Source organism: Martes martes (genome assembly GCF_963455335.1).
Source record: "Martes martes genome assembly, chromosome: 3".
Taxonomy (NCBI): Eukaryota; Metazoa; Chordata; class Mammalia; order Carnivora; family Mustelidae; genus Martes; species Martes martes.
In genome coordinates, this window is record NC_137890.1 from 130,106,536 (window position 1) to 130,123,504 (window position 16,969).

The 16,969-nt window shown below is 41.1% G+C and overlaps 1 protein-coding gene across 1 annotated transcript in view; it reads right to left on the bottom strand.

Annotated features, from left to right (window-relative positions):
• MYO3B (myosin IIIB) overlaps positions 1-16,969 on the bottom strand; it is a gene marked incomplete at both ends in the record, with an annotated part of 377,682 nt that overhangs the window by 126,284 nt on the left and 234,429 nt on the right. The window contains 3 exons of the mRNA XM_080799209.1: positions 7,322-7,402; positions 9,167-9,329; positions 10,260-10,371. Of these exons, the coding sequence (XP_080655335.1) occupies positions 7,322-7,402; positions 9,167-9,329; positions 10,260-10,371 (356 nt within the window). The remainder of the gene's footprint in view (positions 1-7,321; positions 7,403-9,166; positions 9,330-10,259; positions 10,372-16,969) is intronic.

Sequence of the window (16,969 nt, forward strand, 5' to 3'; positions counted from 1 at the left end):
CTATTTTTAATTTTTTGAGAAAGTTCCATACTGTTTTCAATGGTGGCTGCACTAATTATATTCCCACCAGCACTGGACCTGGGTTCCTTTTTCTCCATGTATTTCACCAATACTTGTTATTTTGTATCTTCTTGATTTTAGCCATTCTGACAGATGTATAGTGACATCTCATTGTGGTTTTGATTTCTATTTCCCTGACGATGAGTGATGCTGAGCATCTTTTCATGTGTTTGTTGGCTATTAGTATGTCAAGTCCTCTGCCCATTTTTTAATCAGAGTTTTTTGGGGTCTTTTGTTAAAGTAAAATTTTTTGATTCCAAAGTCCACTTGCTTAGGTTGGTATATGAAACTCTTTCCAAAGCTTTGGCTGGTACCCTATGTCCATGTGCCATATCCAAGACAGAAATAAATGACAGATGGTGGTCTACAGGAAAGAGCACTGGGTGAAGACTGAGAAGGGGGCTTTGATACCAATTCTTCTTCTTCTTCTTCTTCTTCTTCTTCTTCTTCTTCTTCTTCTTCTTCTTCTTCTTTTTTTTTTTAAAGATTTATTGTAGAGAGAAAGAGAGAGAGCACCAGAGTGAGCACACACAGGAGGAGGGAAAGAAGGAGAAAATCTTCAAGCTGGCTCCCCACTGAGCATGGGGCCCGAACCCACAACCCATGAGATCATGACCTCATCCGAAACCAAGAGTCAGACACTCACCTAACTGAGCCACCAGGGAGCCCAGCCAATTCTTAAGCTCACATAACACATAAGGAGAGAGAACTTATTTAAATTCTCTGTGCTTCTGTTTCATCTGTTAAGGGGGAAAACAAAATCTGCCTTTCCACGCACAGGAGTCTTTCGAGGAAAAGAAGTCCAATCACTCTTGCCAGAGCAGTTAATTTTGTCCCTAAATGTTTCTTTACTATTATGTGGATATAGCCCAAATAACCATGATTCCATATGAAGAAAAGAAATGTGAAAAAAATTTCAAGATCTAGAATAAAGGCAACTTGAGTGCATTATTGATCACAGTCATGTTGAGTATAGTTGACAGGTTGAGGTGGTTAAGATGCCACTTTGGGCAGCACCTCTTCGTAGCCAGATTCTGGAGCTCTGTATGAGGTCCAGAAGGGAGAAGCAGATTCAAAGTTGAAGTACTCCTCGACTTCCTCTGAAAATTTAATCTTGAGTCCTGGGGGTGCAGACTGCTGCACCAAAATTTCATCTTAAGCACAGTTCTGTGCCGTCAATATATCAGTCACAATCTTCAAGCCCATGTTGGCTCTTCACAGCTTCCTCTCTGTGAATTAGGTGAATAGCACTCTGGGCATTTCATTCTAACATGGACAATAATTTGATTTCATAGCAAAGGACATTCCTTTGCATTCCAAGTTTTTCATGGCAAGAATTCCATTGTTTGTGCCCAAGTGAGTTTTGGCAGAGCCCATTTCTTGAAGAAACCCTGAAGGTCAGGCCAGGCCTTCTCGCTGTTATACACCATTTCCTTTAAATCAAGCTTCAGGAGCTCTGTATGTCTTACATGTGTCTGCATGTGTCCTGTCACAAACAGGGCACATATTCCCAAAGTAAAGGACAACACTTGTCCCTAAAAACATTTCCCCCCTCCAAAATGTTAATTAAGTCTATAGCTGTCAGAAATCAGTCCCAACTTTTCACTTACAGAGAGCCAGAGAAATCCAGGCAGTGTGCAGGTAGACTGGGCCAGACTCCTTGCACGAACCTGAAGGTACTCTGTCTTCTATTAAACAAAGATTTAGAAGGCAGTGGAGCTAGTGGGTACCTCATAGTTCATCTCAAGCGTCGATACACCAGCTAACGCTTTCCCCTAGATGTTACTTTACTCTTGTATGATATGACCTAAAACAATAGGAAAGAGAAGAAACTGGTTCCTGGCCAATGGCCAAGAATAGTTTGGAACCTGTCTTCTCTGACATTTTGAGGAGGTAAGCATTTGTGTGAAGTGACCAGAAATCTTTCTAAGAGGCAGAAGTGGAGTGAGTGAAGAAACAATAGAATAGAGGCAGAATAGCAAATAGAAATAAAAGGAGAGGAGTGATCAAAAGTGTACTTGAGTGGACCTTTGCCTTCAATGGTACATTCACTCGACCTTCCTCTACTGTTTGGCTTGCAATCAACAATCTGCTTATGCACAGCTTTGTCAGAATGAAAACTATCTTCTGTAATCATCTTCACCTTCAAGAAACATGGGTTATTTCACTGTATATCCTCAGCCATATTTTAGAAAGATTTTGACTCTTTGTATTACACGAGAGTTTTCTAGAACTCCCTCCCAGTATGTGTTGACATTACACAGAGTATCTGATTTATACAAACAGCATCTCTCTGAGGAATAGCATGTTTCATCGCTCTTGGTATTGGAGATGGGAAATTTGATGCCCCAAATTAAATCCCATCCTCACCATGGTCACTTCAGCATACAGTAGATACTTTAAAATAGTGAGTGAAGAAAGACATTTCCAAATTTAAAATATAGCTGTCCTGTACACCTAGAGATACTTCTGGAAATCTAGTTCCAGGAAATGACTACAACCACCCAGTCAGTGCCAACTCACCAACAGTTCTAAAGGAACCGTCCTTCTGAAGTTAGAAAAGACCCAGATGAGGCCTTACCTGAAACAGATTTAAAAGTTCAGGCAGTTTAAAAAAACAAACAAAAAAAAGAGATTTATTTATTTGAGTGAGAGAGAGAGAGACAAAGATAGCGACAGAGAGCATGAGCGAGAAAAGCCAGCATGACTGGGGAGGACAGGGGGAAGCAGGCTTCCTGCTCAGCAGAGAGTCAAATGCAGGGCTCAATCCATGGACCCTGGGATCATGACCTAGCTAAAGGCAGATGCTTAACTGACTGAGCCACCCAGGTGCCCCAAGTTCAGGCAGTTTTAAACACAAAAATCTGGTTTTGTTATGAAGTAGGGTCAAGTTTCTTAAAAGAAGTTTAAATAGCCTCTGATAGGTTCCTATCTGAAATTGTATCTGAGTGTGCTGGAACCTATCTAGGCATGATGCAAGCAAGCATCATGCTTGCTTTCCCTTCTGGAAGCACCATTTAAAGTAACTCTCATTGCCCAGTGTCACATGATGCTCCCGGCAGTTCCAGCTGAATTTGGTTTAAAATGCCTGTTCACAGGCTCAAGGAAGCCTGTCTTAGCACAGTCATGGCTGAGGCTCCAGAAAGCACTGCCCCCAAAAGGCAATGGAAGGAAAAATGGCCATCGTTTATCTGGGTTGTTGGAAAGGCCAAGGAGGGGGTGTAAGTGGGACGTTGATGGAGGACAAAGAGGGGAAACATTTTCCACTGCACTTCCACAGCAATTAGATGACAGCAATTAGATGACAATGTGCTGTAAACCAATGGGCTCTTCCTGCTCTTGGGCGTCTGGAGAGAATGGGAAAGGGGGACTGGAAGAGCCTGCTCCTTCCTGGAGACACTCTGAAATTCTGGTCCCAGCTCCTAGGGCTCCACTGTCACCTACTTGAGGCATTTTCCCTCATGGGAAAATGTGGGGAAGTGGTGGGGAAGCCCACCACTTTGCTCTCATTTAAAGAACAGATCTTGAATTAGGGGAGCAGTTTTCAAGACAGTGCTTTCAAAAACTCAAAGAATGAGATATTGTAGACCTTTTAAAAATTCTCAGCAGGTTATGTGTTTTGATAGTATTTACTAAGGAATAGATGCACTTTTATTTGAATAAATCTAGTTATATCCAGTTTGTGATAGTGAAGAGTTCATTAAAAGGGAATGACATATAACTGTTACTTTTTACTTAGAATACCCCATCTATCTGAAAACTAGTATGTGTCATCTTATCTTTCTAATTAAAAAAGTATGCAATTTTAAATTCTTTGGTGTTTAAAAGTATGTTTTCCTTTGGCAAGAGCCTATTTTTAGCATTAACAAATAATAAAAACATACAAAACATGTCACTTCTCACCAAGATGACATTCAAACCTGTTCCCCTGGCAAAGAAAAAAAAAAGTTTTTTGCTGGTAAACTAGGCTTTTGCTTGGGATCCCTAGCTTTCTCTCCCGGAGATTCCTCACATCTCAGAGACCCTTTATTGCCAGTACAATGTTATACACGTAGAAAATGGATGCGTAGGTACCTAGGGTATTTTTTTCCGTTTGTTTTCTCTTCCAGCATTTGATCACTGGCTGGTGAACTGTTTGGGCCCACAGAGATCTCTAGACCACCAGCTCATGTATTTGAAAGGCATCTGTTTATTTTGAAAATGCAAATGTGGCCTACCTCAAAGACTGACAGGCAAGAAATGACCCACTGAGCAAGGGGAGAGGTTTCCAATCTGGAGCCCTGTCCCTCCCTCTATCAAACCGAGATCACTCGCTGTCAAAACAACTTAAACAAGCTCCAGGAATCTGAGTGAAGGGCCCACAATTAAAATGAACAGGACTGTGTGTGTGTGTGTGTGTGTGTGTGTGTGTGTGTATAACTCCTTCCCTCTCTATTTCAGGAATTAACCAGGCAGATCACTTCTCGCCTAGTTTAAAGTAACGATGAGATCAGTTACCAAAGGACTCTGCACCTTTGAAATGGTGGATCTCCATGGAGGGCTGCCTGGAGGAGGGCCCTATAACAGGGACACTGGCCTCTTACCAGCCGCAGCCCAGTCCTGGGGACAGATTCCCGGAGAAAGCCCAAGAAGGTTAATACCCTGACTTTGATCTCTGTCAAGGCATACCAGCAAGAATTAATTTACATTTCAGATGAAAAAGGTTGACAGCATGAAAAGGCATCTTGTTTCTGGTATGTGAACGTGCTGTAATAGATCGGGAATTCTGAAAGGAAGTTCTGAGGAAGCTAAAGGGATAAGCTGTGCGGCTGCTTTTATTGGGAAGGAGATGAAAGGAAAACAAATTTCCATATGCACTGCTCTGTAGCAACATGTAGGCCAAATGCTTCCTAAATTTCAAGGGCTGCTCTTTTAAAAATATATAACATATCTTAGCAACACCACTAAAGAAAAAGAAAGGCAATGGGCCAGAACTTGAAATACAAAGAAATGCATTCCATAGAATCTAAATTTCAAGTGAAATGATTTGTTGAAAAAAAAAACATAAATGAAAGAGTAAGTTTTGAAAACAATCAGAAACAGTCATGCTAGTATAACCTCCCTAAGCCACTTCCTGTAGGGTTCCCAAGTAAGGGAACTGCTAGGTCTGGGGCTTGTTCTATTCAGAAACATCCTAGTGGTGGGAAGAAGAGCTTGTAATGAGAAGATTATGCTCTGGGAAGAACACCCCCCCCACCCCCACCCAAACAGAGAAGTTGGAATGAACTGCTTTGCTTTTTAGATCAACAGAACCATGCTTTCCAATATAAAGATAAGGAAAATGTTCTCACGTGAAAGTAAACTGCCCATAAAACTGCAAATGCTGTTACCCTATCCAGGCATCTTTTCTGCTAGCACAATGCCAGCACCTCAACTCACGTCTGTGGTGTTGGGCTGAAGAGCAAAGAGACTGTCTGCTTTCGCTCTGGCTGCCACACTACTTCCAAAAGGGAGGGGTGGCGTTAGTCCCACCCTCAATGTCCTCCTCTCCGCCCAAGCCCCTGTGGACTCGGTTAATGGAAGTTCCCCTATGCCACTTGATAAGTGGGAACACAAGCTGCTGGACTAAAAAGAAAAGGGAGGGAGGAGGTGCTTGCAAAGCTTAAAAAAAAAAAAAAAAAAAAAAGCACCTTGAAGACATGTGTTCTCTCCAGTTTCGCAAAGCAAGATTATCTTTCCACGGTACCTACCGCAAAGGTGCTCTACCGAAAAGGTGCCATCACGGCTGGCCTGATATGATGATGAAGGAAACCTATCTCTGTTTTCATGCAGCTCTCACTTGGCAACAACAGAGTGCAAACAGGGAACCCTTTAAAGATCATTTTCAGAGAGGGAAAAGGTGATTTATAATCCTATATACTGGACTCAGTGGATCAACAATATATAACCCAAAGTTTGTATTTTAAAACATATGTTGGGCTTTGGGCCAAACTGCAAGATCAGAAATCAGTCCCGGAGACTGTGGGGGGAGGGGTGTGTGCGTGCGTGTGCGTGTGCCGTGTGGTGTGATGTGTGGAGGTGGTCAAGGAAGGATCAAATGCACTTTGAGTACTCTTTCTTAAGCTGCAACTAGAATTGGATCCTTCTTCCATTGAACTCTTTGAAGTTGTAGAGCTTAGAATTCCTAGGAGATGGTGTTAAAACTTACACATTTGCATCTAAATGACATCCTTTCCTTCCAAATATTTTGGTCCCGAATGAAGATGTCAGGTCTCTACAGTGGCCAGAAGAGAGTTTTGAGAAGTGTTCCTGGAGCCAGTTTCTGGGCAGGGACCGCCTCAAAAAGGTTGCAGCTGTTTTATTTGAGAGTTTGCTTCAAAGCAGCAGTTTCTGGAACCCTACCCCTCTTCAGGCTTGCAGAGTCACTGGACTGGCAAATGCTCTCTCGCTCTGTCTCTACATTCTGGACTCTCTGAGCTCCAGGCATGGTCTGGGGACCACTTCTTCCCAGGGCCTCACTTAGGCATATCCAGCTTCCAATGATGACAGGAACCCAGGCTGGCAGGCAGCACAGATACTGTCATGTGCAGAAGAGCAGAGCCACCGAGGAACCAGGAACAGGTCGGGTGAGGCAGGACCAGACCTTGAAGCATTCAGGCAGCCAGGCCCAAGCTGAGCCCAGCTCAACTCCATGGAGCCCAGAGGACCACCTTAGTCAGATACAGGTCGGTGTGTGGGGAATCCCATTTGCCTGGAAAGTCCCGGAGCTATTCTTATCTCTCTGATGCTGAATGATGAGTGTTGTGCATGATCGGAGAATTCCAACCTTCCAGACTTAACCAGACTTGGGCCTGCGCTCTCCATTTCACAGATAACGGATGTGTGACAAAAAGGAAAGGGATTTCTTCTGTTGGCAGGATACGAAGTTGACTTTATCCGACTTGCCTGTGTTCAGATGCTGAGTCTGCTACTGACCAGCTGGTGACTGTGGACAAGTTACTGTGCTTCTCTGTGCCGCAGTTGCCCTCTCTATAAACTCAGGGATATTAGAGCACTTACTGAGAGGCTCCTTACACAAGGATGGCAAGCAGCAAATGCACACTGTCAGCCTTATCATCATCACACCCGGGGTGTATTAGAACAAGCCCCAGAACCCCCACTAGAACTCACAACTCCAATTCCAGGGCTCCTGAATTATTCACCTCTCAGCTTTCTAAAAATTGTATGAACTCAATCACAGAATATTTTCAAGTGGATGCTATGAAAATGATGTTTTAATTACCTGCTTGAATAGGAACCACAGACTCACTCCTTCTGTTGCTTATTTTCTTAAATTTCTTCCGAGCATCATATCCTCTCCAGGCTAAAAATATAAAACCATGTGCTAGGAATGACATTAATTTAAGAATGTGCCAGTGAATTGATATAAGCTGTTTTCCCTCCAATCTATTACCCCTCTTGTCCTCCCTCTTGCTTTCTCACTGAACAAAATAAGCAGCGATACGTGAGCAATGATGGGGAAAAGGGGCCTCTCTGTACTCTTGGCTGGGCCTCCAAGATGCTTTTGAGAAGGAGTTATTTTTGTTCTGGCAGTGAGTTTCCAGAACACTCTGGATGCAACTTATGAATCACTGGGGACCTCTAGCCCAGGTGAGGCGGTTCCCTGTCATTCTAATCCCTGGAGGAAGCTCTGTGTTCAGGACTTGGGAGAAGGGTGGTTTGTCGGGATGGTAGGAAAGAATGGAATAGCCTGACCAGTTTGATTGTTCTTGTTTGGGAGGAAGGTACACACATGAAATTTGAAAGAGTGAAAAATGAAGAACGGAGTCAGGGCCTGGGGTGGCTCAGTAGGTAAACCGTGTGCCTTTGGCTTAGGTCATGATCCCAGGACCCTGAGATCAAGCCCTACACCAGACTCCCTGCTTAGCAGACAGTCTGCTTCTCCCTCTCCCTCCCACTCCTCCTGCTTGTGCTGTTAGATAAATAAATAAATAAACAAATAAGAAGGGGGTCAAAGGGAATAATTAGTAGCACAATACCTGCATTTGGGAAGGTGAACCATGTCCCAAGAACTGTGCTTCGGGAGAAGAAACTATGCAACAGCAAGGCATAAGGGAAGGAAAATGGATGAGGAGGAGAGAAGAAATCTCTGGGGGTGTGCTGGGTCCTATAGACAAAGGACTGGGGCCTTAAGCTGCCCACCAGGAGCATGACCACCTCACCTTTCTGTCCCTCCCATTAGCATCACAGATTTCCAATTGCTGAGTGCGGTCATGAAGTCCAGAGTGGACAACAGGAGTCTGGGTTATGAGAATATGAAGGAAATTGTCCACTATGTTCAAAATCTGACCCTTTCCTAACCATTCAGCAGCACAGAAGCTCAGATGCTGTTTGTAACATAAATGACACACACATGAGCAGAGAGACACTGAATGGGCTGGGCATATGAGAGAGCCTGGTGATTTGTTCCCTTGGTTTATTATTTTTTTTTATTTTTTTAAGATTTTTATTTATTTATTTGACAGACAGAGATCACAGATAAGCAGAGAGGCAGGCAGAGAGAGAGGAAGGGAAGCAGGCTCCCTGCTGAGCAGAGAGCCTGATGTGGGGCTCGATCCCAGGACTCTGGGATCATGACCTGAGCCGAAGGCAGAGGCTTTAACCCACTGAGCCACCCAGGTGCCCCGTTCCCTTGGTTTATAAGCTCTGTCTGTGCTAGAAAGCCATTGGGAAAGGGCATTATAATAATTCCGATGCTGAGAACTTGGTGATGGGCCTGGGATGTATATTACATCAGTCATCTGGGAGAAGGGGCACAGGTCTGTATGCTTTGGGTTTTCCCTCTGCCCACTTCACACTACTTCTACCGAGTCACTGACCCCAGTGTCTTGTGACGGGTTGTTTGATCATGCGGAGGTCAGAGGGACTGAGGTCGTCTTGCTCATGGCTATATTCCCAGCATCTACCATAGGGCCTGTGATAGGCACTCAATAAATATTTGCTAGAGCAAGGAAGAAAGGAAGGAAGAAGGGAAGGAAGGGTAGGAAAAAGAGAAGAAGCCACTGAGAAAAGCAACAGGTGAGTGGCCCTAGTACTTGATGAAATGCCAAGATTCAGAACTATTTACCTGACTGGATGGCAATGGCCCCCTTCTCTCTCTTCTCTCTGATTCTTTTGTATCTCCTGGCTCCAAGCCACCCCTTGGCATACGCCTGTAGCACAACCACTCTGCCTATGACTTCTCGCAGCAGCAAATTTAACTGCTCGACATGATAGTATTTGAGAAAAACCTGAAATGAGATATTAGTTTTAGCATTACATATGGGCTCCCAAACAGAAATTTAGTCTACTGCAGAGTTTTCTTAGTAAAAATATTAAAACCATTATCTACATAAAGTTTACAGTGATTTCTTTTATGCTAACATTACTGACTTCTTGGGAGCAGACAAAATACCCCTTCTAAGGTTGAGCCAATTCTTGATTATTGATAAAAACAGATGATGAGGTTAATGGGATTGAGGAGATCCCAAATGCTCTCCAAGTCTGCTTATATCTGCCAGGAGTTCTGTTTTCTCAGTTTGATTTCTACTGTCTATCTCCACAGCCTTTGATGGAGGCACTAACCAACAGAACTGATCCGTGGCCAACAATGGACATTCAGAAGGAGAACAACCTAAATGACCCACAGTGATCTAATTCCTGCTGAGGAACAACCGTGTTGCTATCCACATGCAGGCTAAGACTGGCTTTGTACAGCAATTCAGAACAGATCGTAAAAATCTGGGACACGGATAGGATGTTCCCCAAATGAAAAGCTACACATGACGAGATAACTAACCAGGGTACACAGTAAAAAACACAACATGAGTCTAATGAAAAATGGACAAAACTGTAAAAGGTACTCATTACTGTCATTAATAAGGTTTGTATATTTCCAGGGAGGTGCTGGAATAAGCAACATTTTAAAAAGGGACGTTTTTAAAAGAATCAAAGTTTTCATTCTAGAAACGCTAAGTGGTTCTCTCAAACTACATGCAGAACAGGAGACAAACCCTCCTCTTCTGAGGACTCCTGACCCAAGACTAGCAAAGGTCAGTGTCACGTTGGGGTGTTGTCTGCTAAGCCACACAACTTACAGAGCCATTCATATCACTGACAAGAGAGAAAGATACAGCGTAGAGCATCACAGGTGACAATCTGAACAAAAAAGAAAGAACTACCTTTGTTTTTCCCAGCACCCAGTGATCTAATCTGGATTTTTCCAAGATAGCAACACAGCTCTCTTTGCTAGCAAGAGGCATTTCATGTGCTTTGAATGCCAAGTAATAATACCTACAAAATAAAAGAATAAAATAACACATTTTTAGTTATCATTTGATTCCGTATAGTAGATATTCTCTGGACTCACTGCCATGCCTTGTTTTTTAATAGCAAATATTTCTTGAGCACCAATATTAGCATACTAGGTAGTGAAAGGTATACAATTTACGGTTATTAACTTGGCTTTTACTTACTTTTATATTTCCTGCTATGGGTATTTCCCTTTTAATATTGCTTTATAATTCATGTTCAATGAATATTTGGCATCTCATGCAAAATCAAAATATTTAAATCCTTTAAGAAAACTGAAATTTAGACAGCCCTTCTAGTGAAAGTCATCATTTTATGTGTTAGCATTATTATAAAATAATTTGTAATCCCATTGTATAAATTTTGACTCTGTTCTGAAAAGTCCCCTCTAGAGGAATTTGTAGATAGCAAAAGTGATCATAGTCCAACACCACTGAATCAGTATGCTGAGCTACATGTCAGTTTCAAGGTACAGAGTAGGTATGGGTTTTTTTGTTTTGTTTTGTTTTGTTTTAAAGATTTTATTTATTTATTTGAGATAGAAAGAGAACTCAAGTAGGGAGGAGGGGGCAGATTCCCCCCAGCCCGCCAGCTGTGAGCAGGGAGCCCAATGGGGGACTCCTTCCCAAAACCCTGGGATCATGACCCAAGCTGAAGGCAGATGCTTAACTGACAGAGACATCCAGGTACCTGGTATGTTTTTTTCATAAAGATTTTATTTATTCCAGAGGTCGGGGGATAGTGGGTGACAGGGGACGGGGAGCAGAGGAAGAGGGACAAGCAGACTCCACACTGAGCATGGAGTTCAATGTGGGGCTCAATCTCAGGACCCTGAGATCCTGACCAAAGCTAAAACGAAGAGTCAGAGGCTTAACCGACTGAGCCACCCAGGGACCTCGGTGTAGGGATGTTTTTTGGTATAATCACCAAAACCACATTTGTTTTCCTGAATTACACATTTTAATGAATTTCCATACTTTCTGGATAGATTGAAAGACCACTGCAAAAAGGGTTTTTCCCCTTCTCCTTTTCTTTATTCTTTATTCTCCCTGTTAAAATACACACACACACACACACACACACACACACACACACCATGGAGTAGAGTACCCTTATAGAAGAAAAACCTTACCTTAGTTTTTCTTTAAAAAACTTTCAAGAATCTATTCTCTGCTCTTTGCTGCCATCTATAATTAAATTCAACCCCTTGAAAGTTTAAAAATAAACTTAATTTCCTCGTCAAAGGCTTTTCCTGCCATTCCTCACACAAGGCTGATCTGTTATTTTAGAATTATTGTACTTTTAAATGTAGAGTTGCTTTTACTTTTCAAAAAAAAAAAATCACCTAAACACAAAATATGACCCTTCTTCTTGCCAAATAGTCCCTATCTTTCAGTTTCTGGAAAACTAAACATACTTGATTAGCACTTCAGTCATTTCACTTTATCTTTGTGCTGTAAGACTGTTTTACAGGTTAGGATATAATGTTGAATTTGCCAGAAATGTTTGCATTCGGAGATCCTGGGATGTTTTCAAGGCTTGGAGTCTGTTTCCATTGTCAGGGAGAAGGGATAGTGCTCTCACAGATCCCCTGAATGGTGGCCAGGACCATGCTAGGTCATTTGGCCAAGCCCAGGAACCTGTTCACAGAAGATGCCTACTGGAGGCAGGGGGAGGAGGGACAAGTGGGAGTCCGGCTTAGGCCTATCTGGGCTGTTCGTGGCATTGGCACAGATTCTTCAGCCTCAGTTTCTCCAGGACTGTTGTTTCAGTCAGGGCTTCTCTGACCTGACTTTTGCTGATGTAAAAAGACTGTGTTCTGGAGTACACAGTGATGGTGGGAATGGATGGCAAATATCTATGCGTGAATGTTTTGGGAAAGCTGGAGTACAGATAGCTTAAGGTTTAAAAGTCAGAGGTAAAACCAGGAATTCCTACATTCTTTCTGTTAGGCCTGGTCATTTATAACATGAGCTCCCCTAGCTTTAATTAGCCCAGGCTTGATACTATTGATGATGAAGTATTTAAAGAGAACCTAATGAATGACGCGTCCTGTGCAAGATATAAAAGGAATGCAAGATATGTTCCAGCTCTCCAATCACGGATTTCTACTTGTTTTTCAGGCATCTCTAGGTGGTTCCCTAATTTTTAATTTTTTTTCTAAATTTTTAATTTCTAAATAGGCAAGAATGAATTCTGAACTAACATAAATATTAGAGCTTAACTTTGATTTCTGATCCCTCAACCCAAATCTCTTAATTTATTATGATGATAATATTCACATTTGGCTTAGTTCAGAAAGAGATGGGTAACAATACTGCAAAGAAATGAAGGTTTCAAAAAGTACTGAAGAAACATGTAAGAGAAATGTCTGTAGTAATCATGTCAGATAAGTCTAATGGATTCCCTCCATGGAGTAGTTTGGAATTCTGGCAGGTACCATGGTTAAAAAAGCACTTTGGTTGAGCTCCTATGTGTATCAATATAAGGGCAAAACTGACAGGAACCAAGACAAAAGATCTCTCAGCAAGAGGGGTCTTTTTGGTAAGATCTATTCTACATTTACTTCCTGAAACAGTTTGATGAATTAAACTAAAAGCAGTTCTTTGGGGGTGTCTGGGCAGCTCAGTTATTAAGCATCTGCCTTCAGCTCAGGTCCTGGGATTGAGGGTCCTGGGATCGAGTCCATCATTGGGCTCTCTGCTCAGTGGGAAGCCTGCTTCTCCCTCTCCCATTCTCCTTGCTTGTGTTCCCTCTCTCTCTGTCTCTGTCAAATAATAAATAAAATCTTAAAAAAAAAAAAACAGATTGATAGAAGAGAACCTCCTCAACCTGATATTAACAAATCTATGAAAAACTAAAAGAGTTAATGGTGAATGACTGAACACTTATTCCCTAATGATTAGATAAAAAGGCAAGGATGTCCACGCTTGCAACTTCTGCATTGTACCACATTGTGCTAGCACTGCAAGGGGACCAGAGAAAGAAAGAAAAGGTGTCTGTATTAAAAATGAATAGAACTGTCTTAATTCAAAGATGACACAATTGTCTATGTAGAAAATCCAATGGTATCTACAAAAAAAAAAAAAAACAACCCCATATGAGAACTAATAAGTTCTAGTAAGTGAGTTTAGCAAAGTTGTAAGATAAAAATCAATATACAGAAATTATTGTATTTCTATATATACAAACAACAAATTGGAAATTGAAATTTAAAAAATAATTATCATTTATAAATCCCTTTTCTCTCAGTGTATACACACACACACACACACACAGACACACACACACCCTATTGATTCTATTTCTCTGGAGAACCCTGACTAATACAGTACTGGTTCCCCCACTGAGTAGAGATAGAGCCAACCTTAGTAATACATTTCCTATAATAGTACAGGCTGTTCTTTAGCAACTTTCTTCCTCCCTAACATTTCTTCTCGCTTTGTCACTGAACTTTCCAAGTTTCCCATAGATGCTGGGGTTTCTCCCTGTATACTGGGAATCTAGGACACCCCTGGCCCCATCTAGCTGTTCTTCCTCATGTTCACAAACAGATGTGCCCTGCCCTCTGTCAAAAATCCTCATGCCTAGGCATTCCCACAAGATCATCTGTGGAAGGGACTGGCTTGCTCCTCAAAAAAACATTTAGATACTGAAGGGAACTTAAAGAGTCATCAACAAAAATTCTTGTTTTGTAGAAAAGAGAAAGCCAGAGAGGAGGAATTGGCTCAAGGTCACAAATTAGTAAGTGGAGGCCTGAGGCTTGCCCATGTCTTTTAACTCCATGTTCAGCTTCTTTACGTTCATCTAACCTGCGTCCACTCTTAGCTCTTACTATCTACCTGGTAGTGTCTTTGACTTTCTAACAAGGACCTTTGACACTCGAGCACTTTTCAGCTCATTAGAACTTGTGTCTATAGCAATTTGGAATATTAGGCTTCTGACTTTGGTGAAGTGTTGATTTCCTACATCTGAACACCAGCTGTCAAGTGCTCCTTGACACGTGTGGGGATCCAAACAATATTCTATTTGAACTAGTGTGTCAGTAAGGCTTTGGTAGTTAGGTGGAAAACTGCATACACCATCTTTAGCACACCCTTCTGGGTCATCAGATTCTAGCCCTGTTCATCTTCTTTGAGCTAATTTGCAACTCTGTAAATTGTGGGTAATTGATAACTATATACACTCTATCTAGTTCTGTGATGATTTTGACTTCCCTCTGTGGAAAATCCAGTTTTATCTTCATTTCCAAATCACCTCAACATTCTCTTAAATTCATTTAAGCTTATGCAGTTTTAAATTTTCCTTTGAACCAGTGATAATATCTGCTTGATTACCTCATATCATATAAATAAAATATATTCTTTAAACACATCCATCTTTATGTCCATATGTGACTCATGATGCTACCTTTCTGGAAATTATCTTTTAACAAGAGGAAGAAAGAAGTACAAAAATCTAGGCTGTAGACACTTGACCCAAAGGAGCACAAACCTGGGGGCAGGTTGAAGCAGGAAGTCATCACACTTAGGTAGACCCACTGCTACCAAGCAATCCTAAAAGATCCAGAGGTTCAGAAACACGGCCACTTTCCTACTTAATAACCTCTAAAGTGGAAACACTGGTTAGTATAATGTTCATATCGGAGTTTACTAAAAAAGCCAAGTTGTTTCCAAAGTGATCACACAGATAAATACCTCACCAGAAAAGCCTAAAAGTCTTGTTGCTCTCTATCCCATGCCAATCCAAGGAATTATCTGTCTTACTGGTTATTGCCAAAATAGGTATCAAATGATAAATTTAAGTGTGGTTTTAATGTGCATTTCCTTAATTACTAGTGAGGTTGAATTTTCCTTTTATTTTCACTGAAGTCCTCTGAAAATAGACAATACATACAATGAATTTCCTTTCTCTATGTTCTCCTAATGATTACCCATACTCCTAGAAGGGGACAGGAGAGAGAAAGAAGAGCAAGAACTAAGAGTTATCTATGTTAGATAAAAATTATATAAAAAACTCTGCAGGTAGGGCTCAGCAGTCTGTTTTAAGAAGGCCTCAGCAGATTCTCATGCATGGGAAGGCTGAAGAACCACTGACTTATTAAACAAACAGAACCCCGTGGGACAGAAGTGACTTGCCTACAATGACACAATCCATCTGAGGAAAGAAACTGGCTCCCAAGTCTCTTCATGGTCTTTTCTTTGTGAGGACCAAATGACTTTCTGGAGCACATCACTTTCCCCTGAAAGGTCAATTAGTTGCAAATTCTACCCTAAAGAAATTCTCACACGAGTTTAATATGTAAGATTGTTTGAGCATTGATGGCAAACAACTGGACACAATGTCAATTTCCACTAACAGAAGAATAGCTACATGAATATTACCAATTTTAAAGAGAGAGTTAAAAAGGAATGCATTGGAGCTACAGAACAACATAGTTTTATCTCTAATACGTATTGCTAAATAGAAAAGGAAATTACCAAATGGTATAAAATACTTGATTCGAGTTAAACATGTAGTGTATTTTTTTCCCCTTGCTTGATCTCTTTCTTCCCCCATGTGTGTGTATGCACGAATGTGTGTATTCTGAAAGGCTAACACTACCAAAAGAGTAACAGTAACTACATAGGGAGGGGCCATCATGCAAGTAGGATCCTGGGAAATGCAATTTGTGATGCACAAAGAAAGATGTTAGTCTTACATGTAATATTTAAAAATTTTACAGGAAAAGGTAGTCACACATTATTTTTGCAATTAAAAGTTAGTTTTAAGCATTAAGTAGATTTAAAAAATTTTTAAATACAGTGTGCCTATATCCTGGTCAAAGAATCATGTATCTATTAACTTGATTACTATCACTTGCATCTAAGTAGATACATCCCCAATCAGGCAGCAAAAGTATCAACACTTTTCCTATTTAAAAATATTCCTTGAGGGACCCTCAATCAACATTAGTGACCACCCAGACTGTCTACTCAGATATCCAAAATACAGGACAATTATCTGAACAATTCAACCCATATAAATAATTTTCTCTTACGTCGATAATGGAGGGAACTGGGCAATTCTGGCTTGGATAATTTGATAATTACCCCCAATTGCCCATTTCCCTTTAGTGTGTATGAAAATCCAGATTTAGTTTTTAAGTTCTTTCTTATATTTACCATAAGCCCCTTTATTTTAATTTTTTCTCTTCATGTTTGGCCTTCAGTAAAGACAGAACAGCTGGCCACCATCTGCTACAAAAAGAAAAAAAAAAGCCATTATATTCTTAGGAAGACTCTTAAATTTGGGCCTTGGGATAAGAAGTCACGTTGATCTGTGCTATTAGATTGTGGAAGCCCTGAGACCGTAAATTCCTTCTAACTCAGTATTACTGCAGCACTTAGCACACACAATAGGTGCTTAATAAATGTTTCTGATGCTGTTGCTGCCTCCACATAAGCTTTAAATGGGAGGCCTTCTAAAGAAAAAAAAAAAAAAAGACAGTGGGAATTCAAGACTGAGGCTGAGTTTATTCACAAATTTGTAATAGAAAATTAAACTTTAAACTGATCAATCTATTTTACAGCTAGTAAAA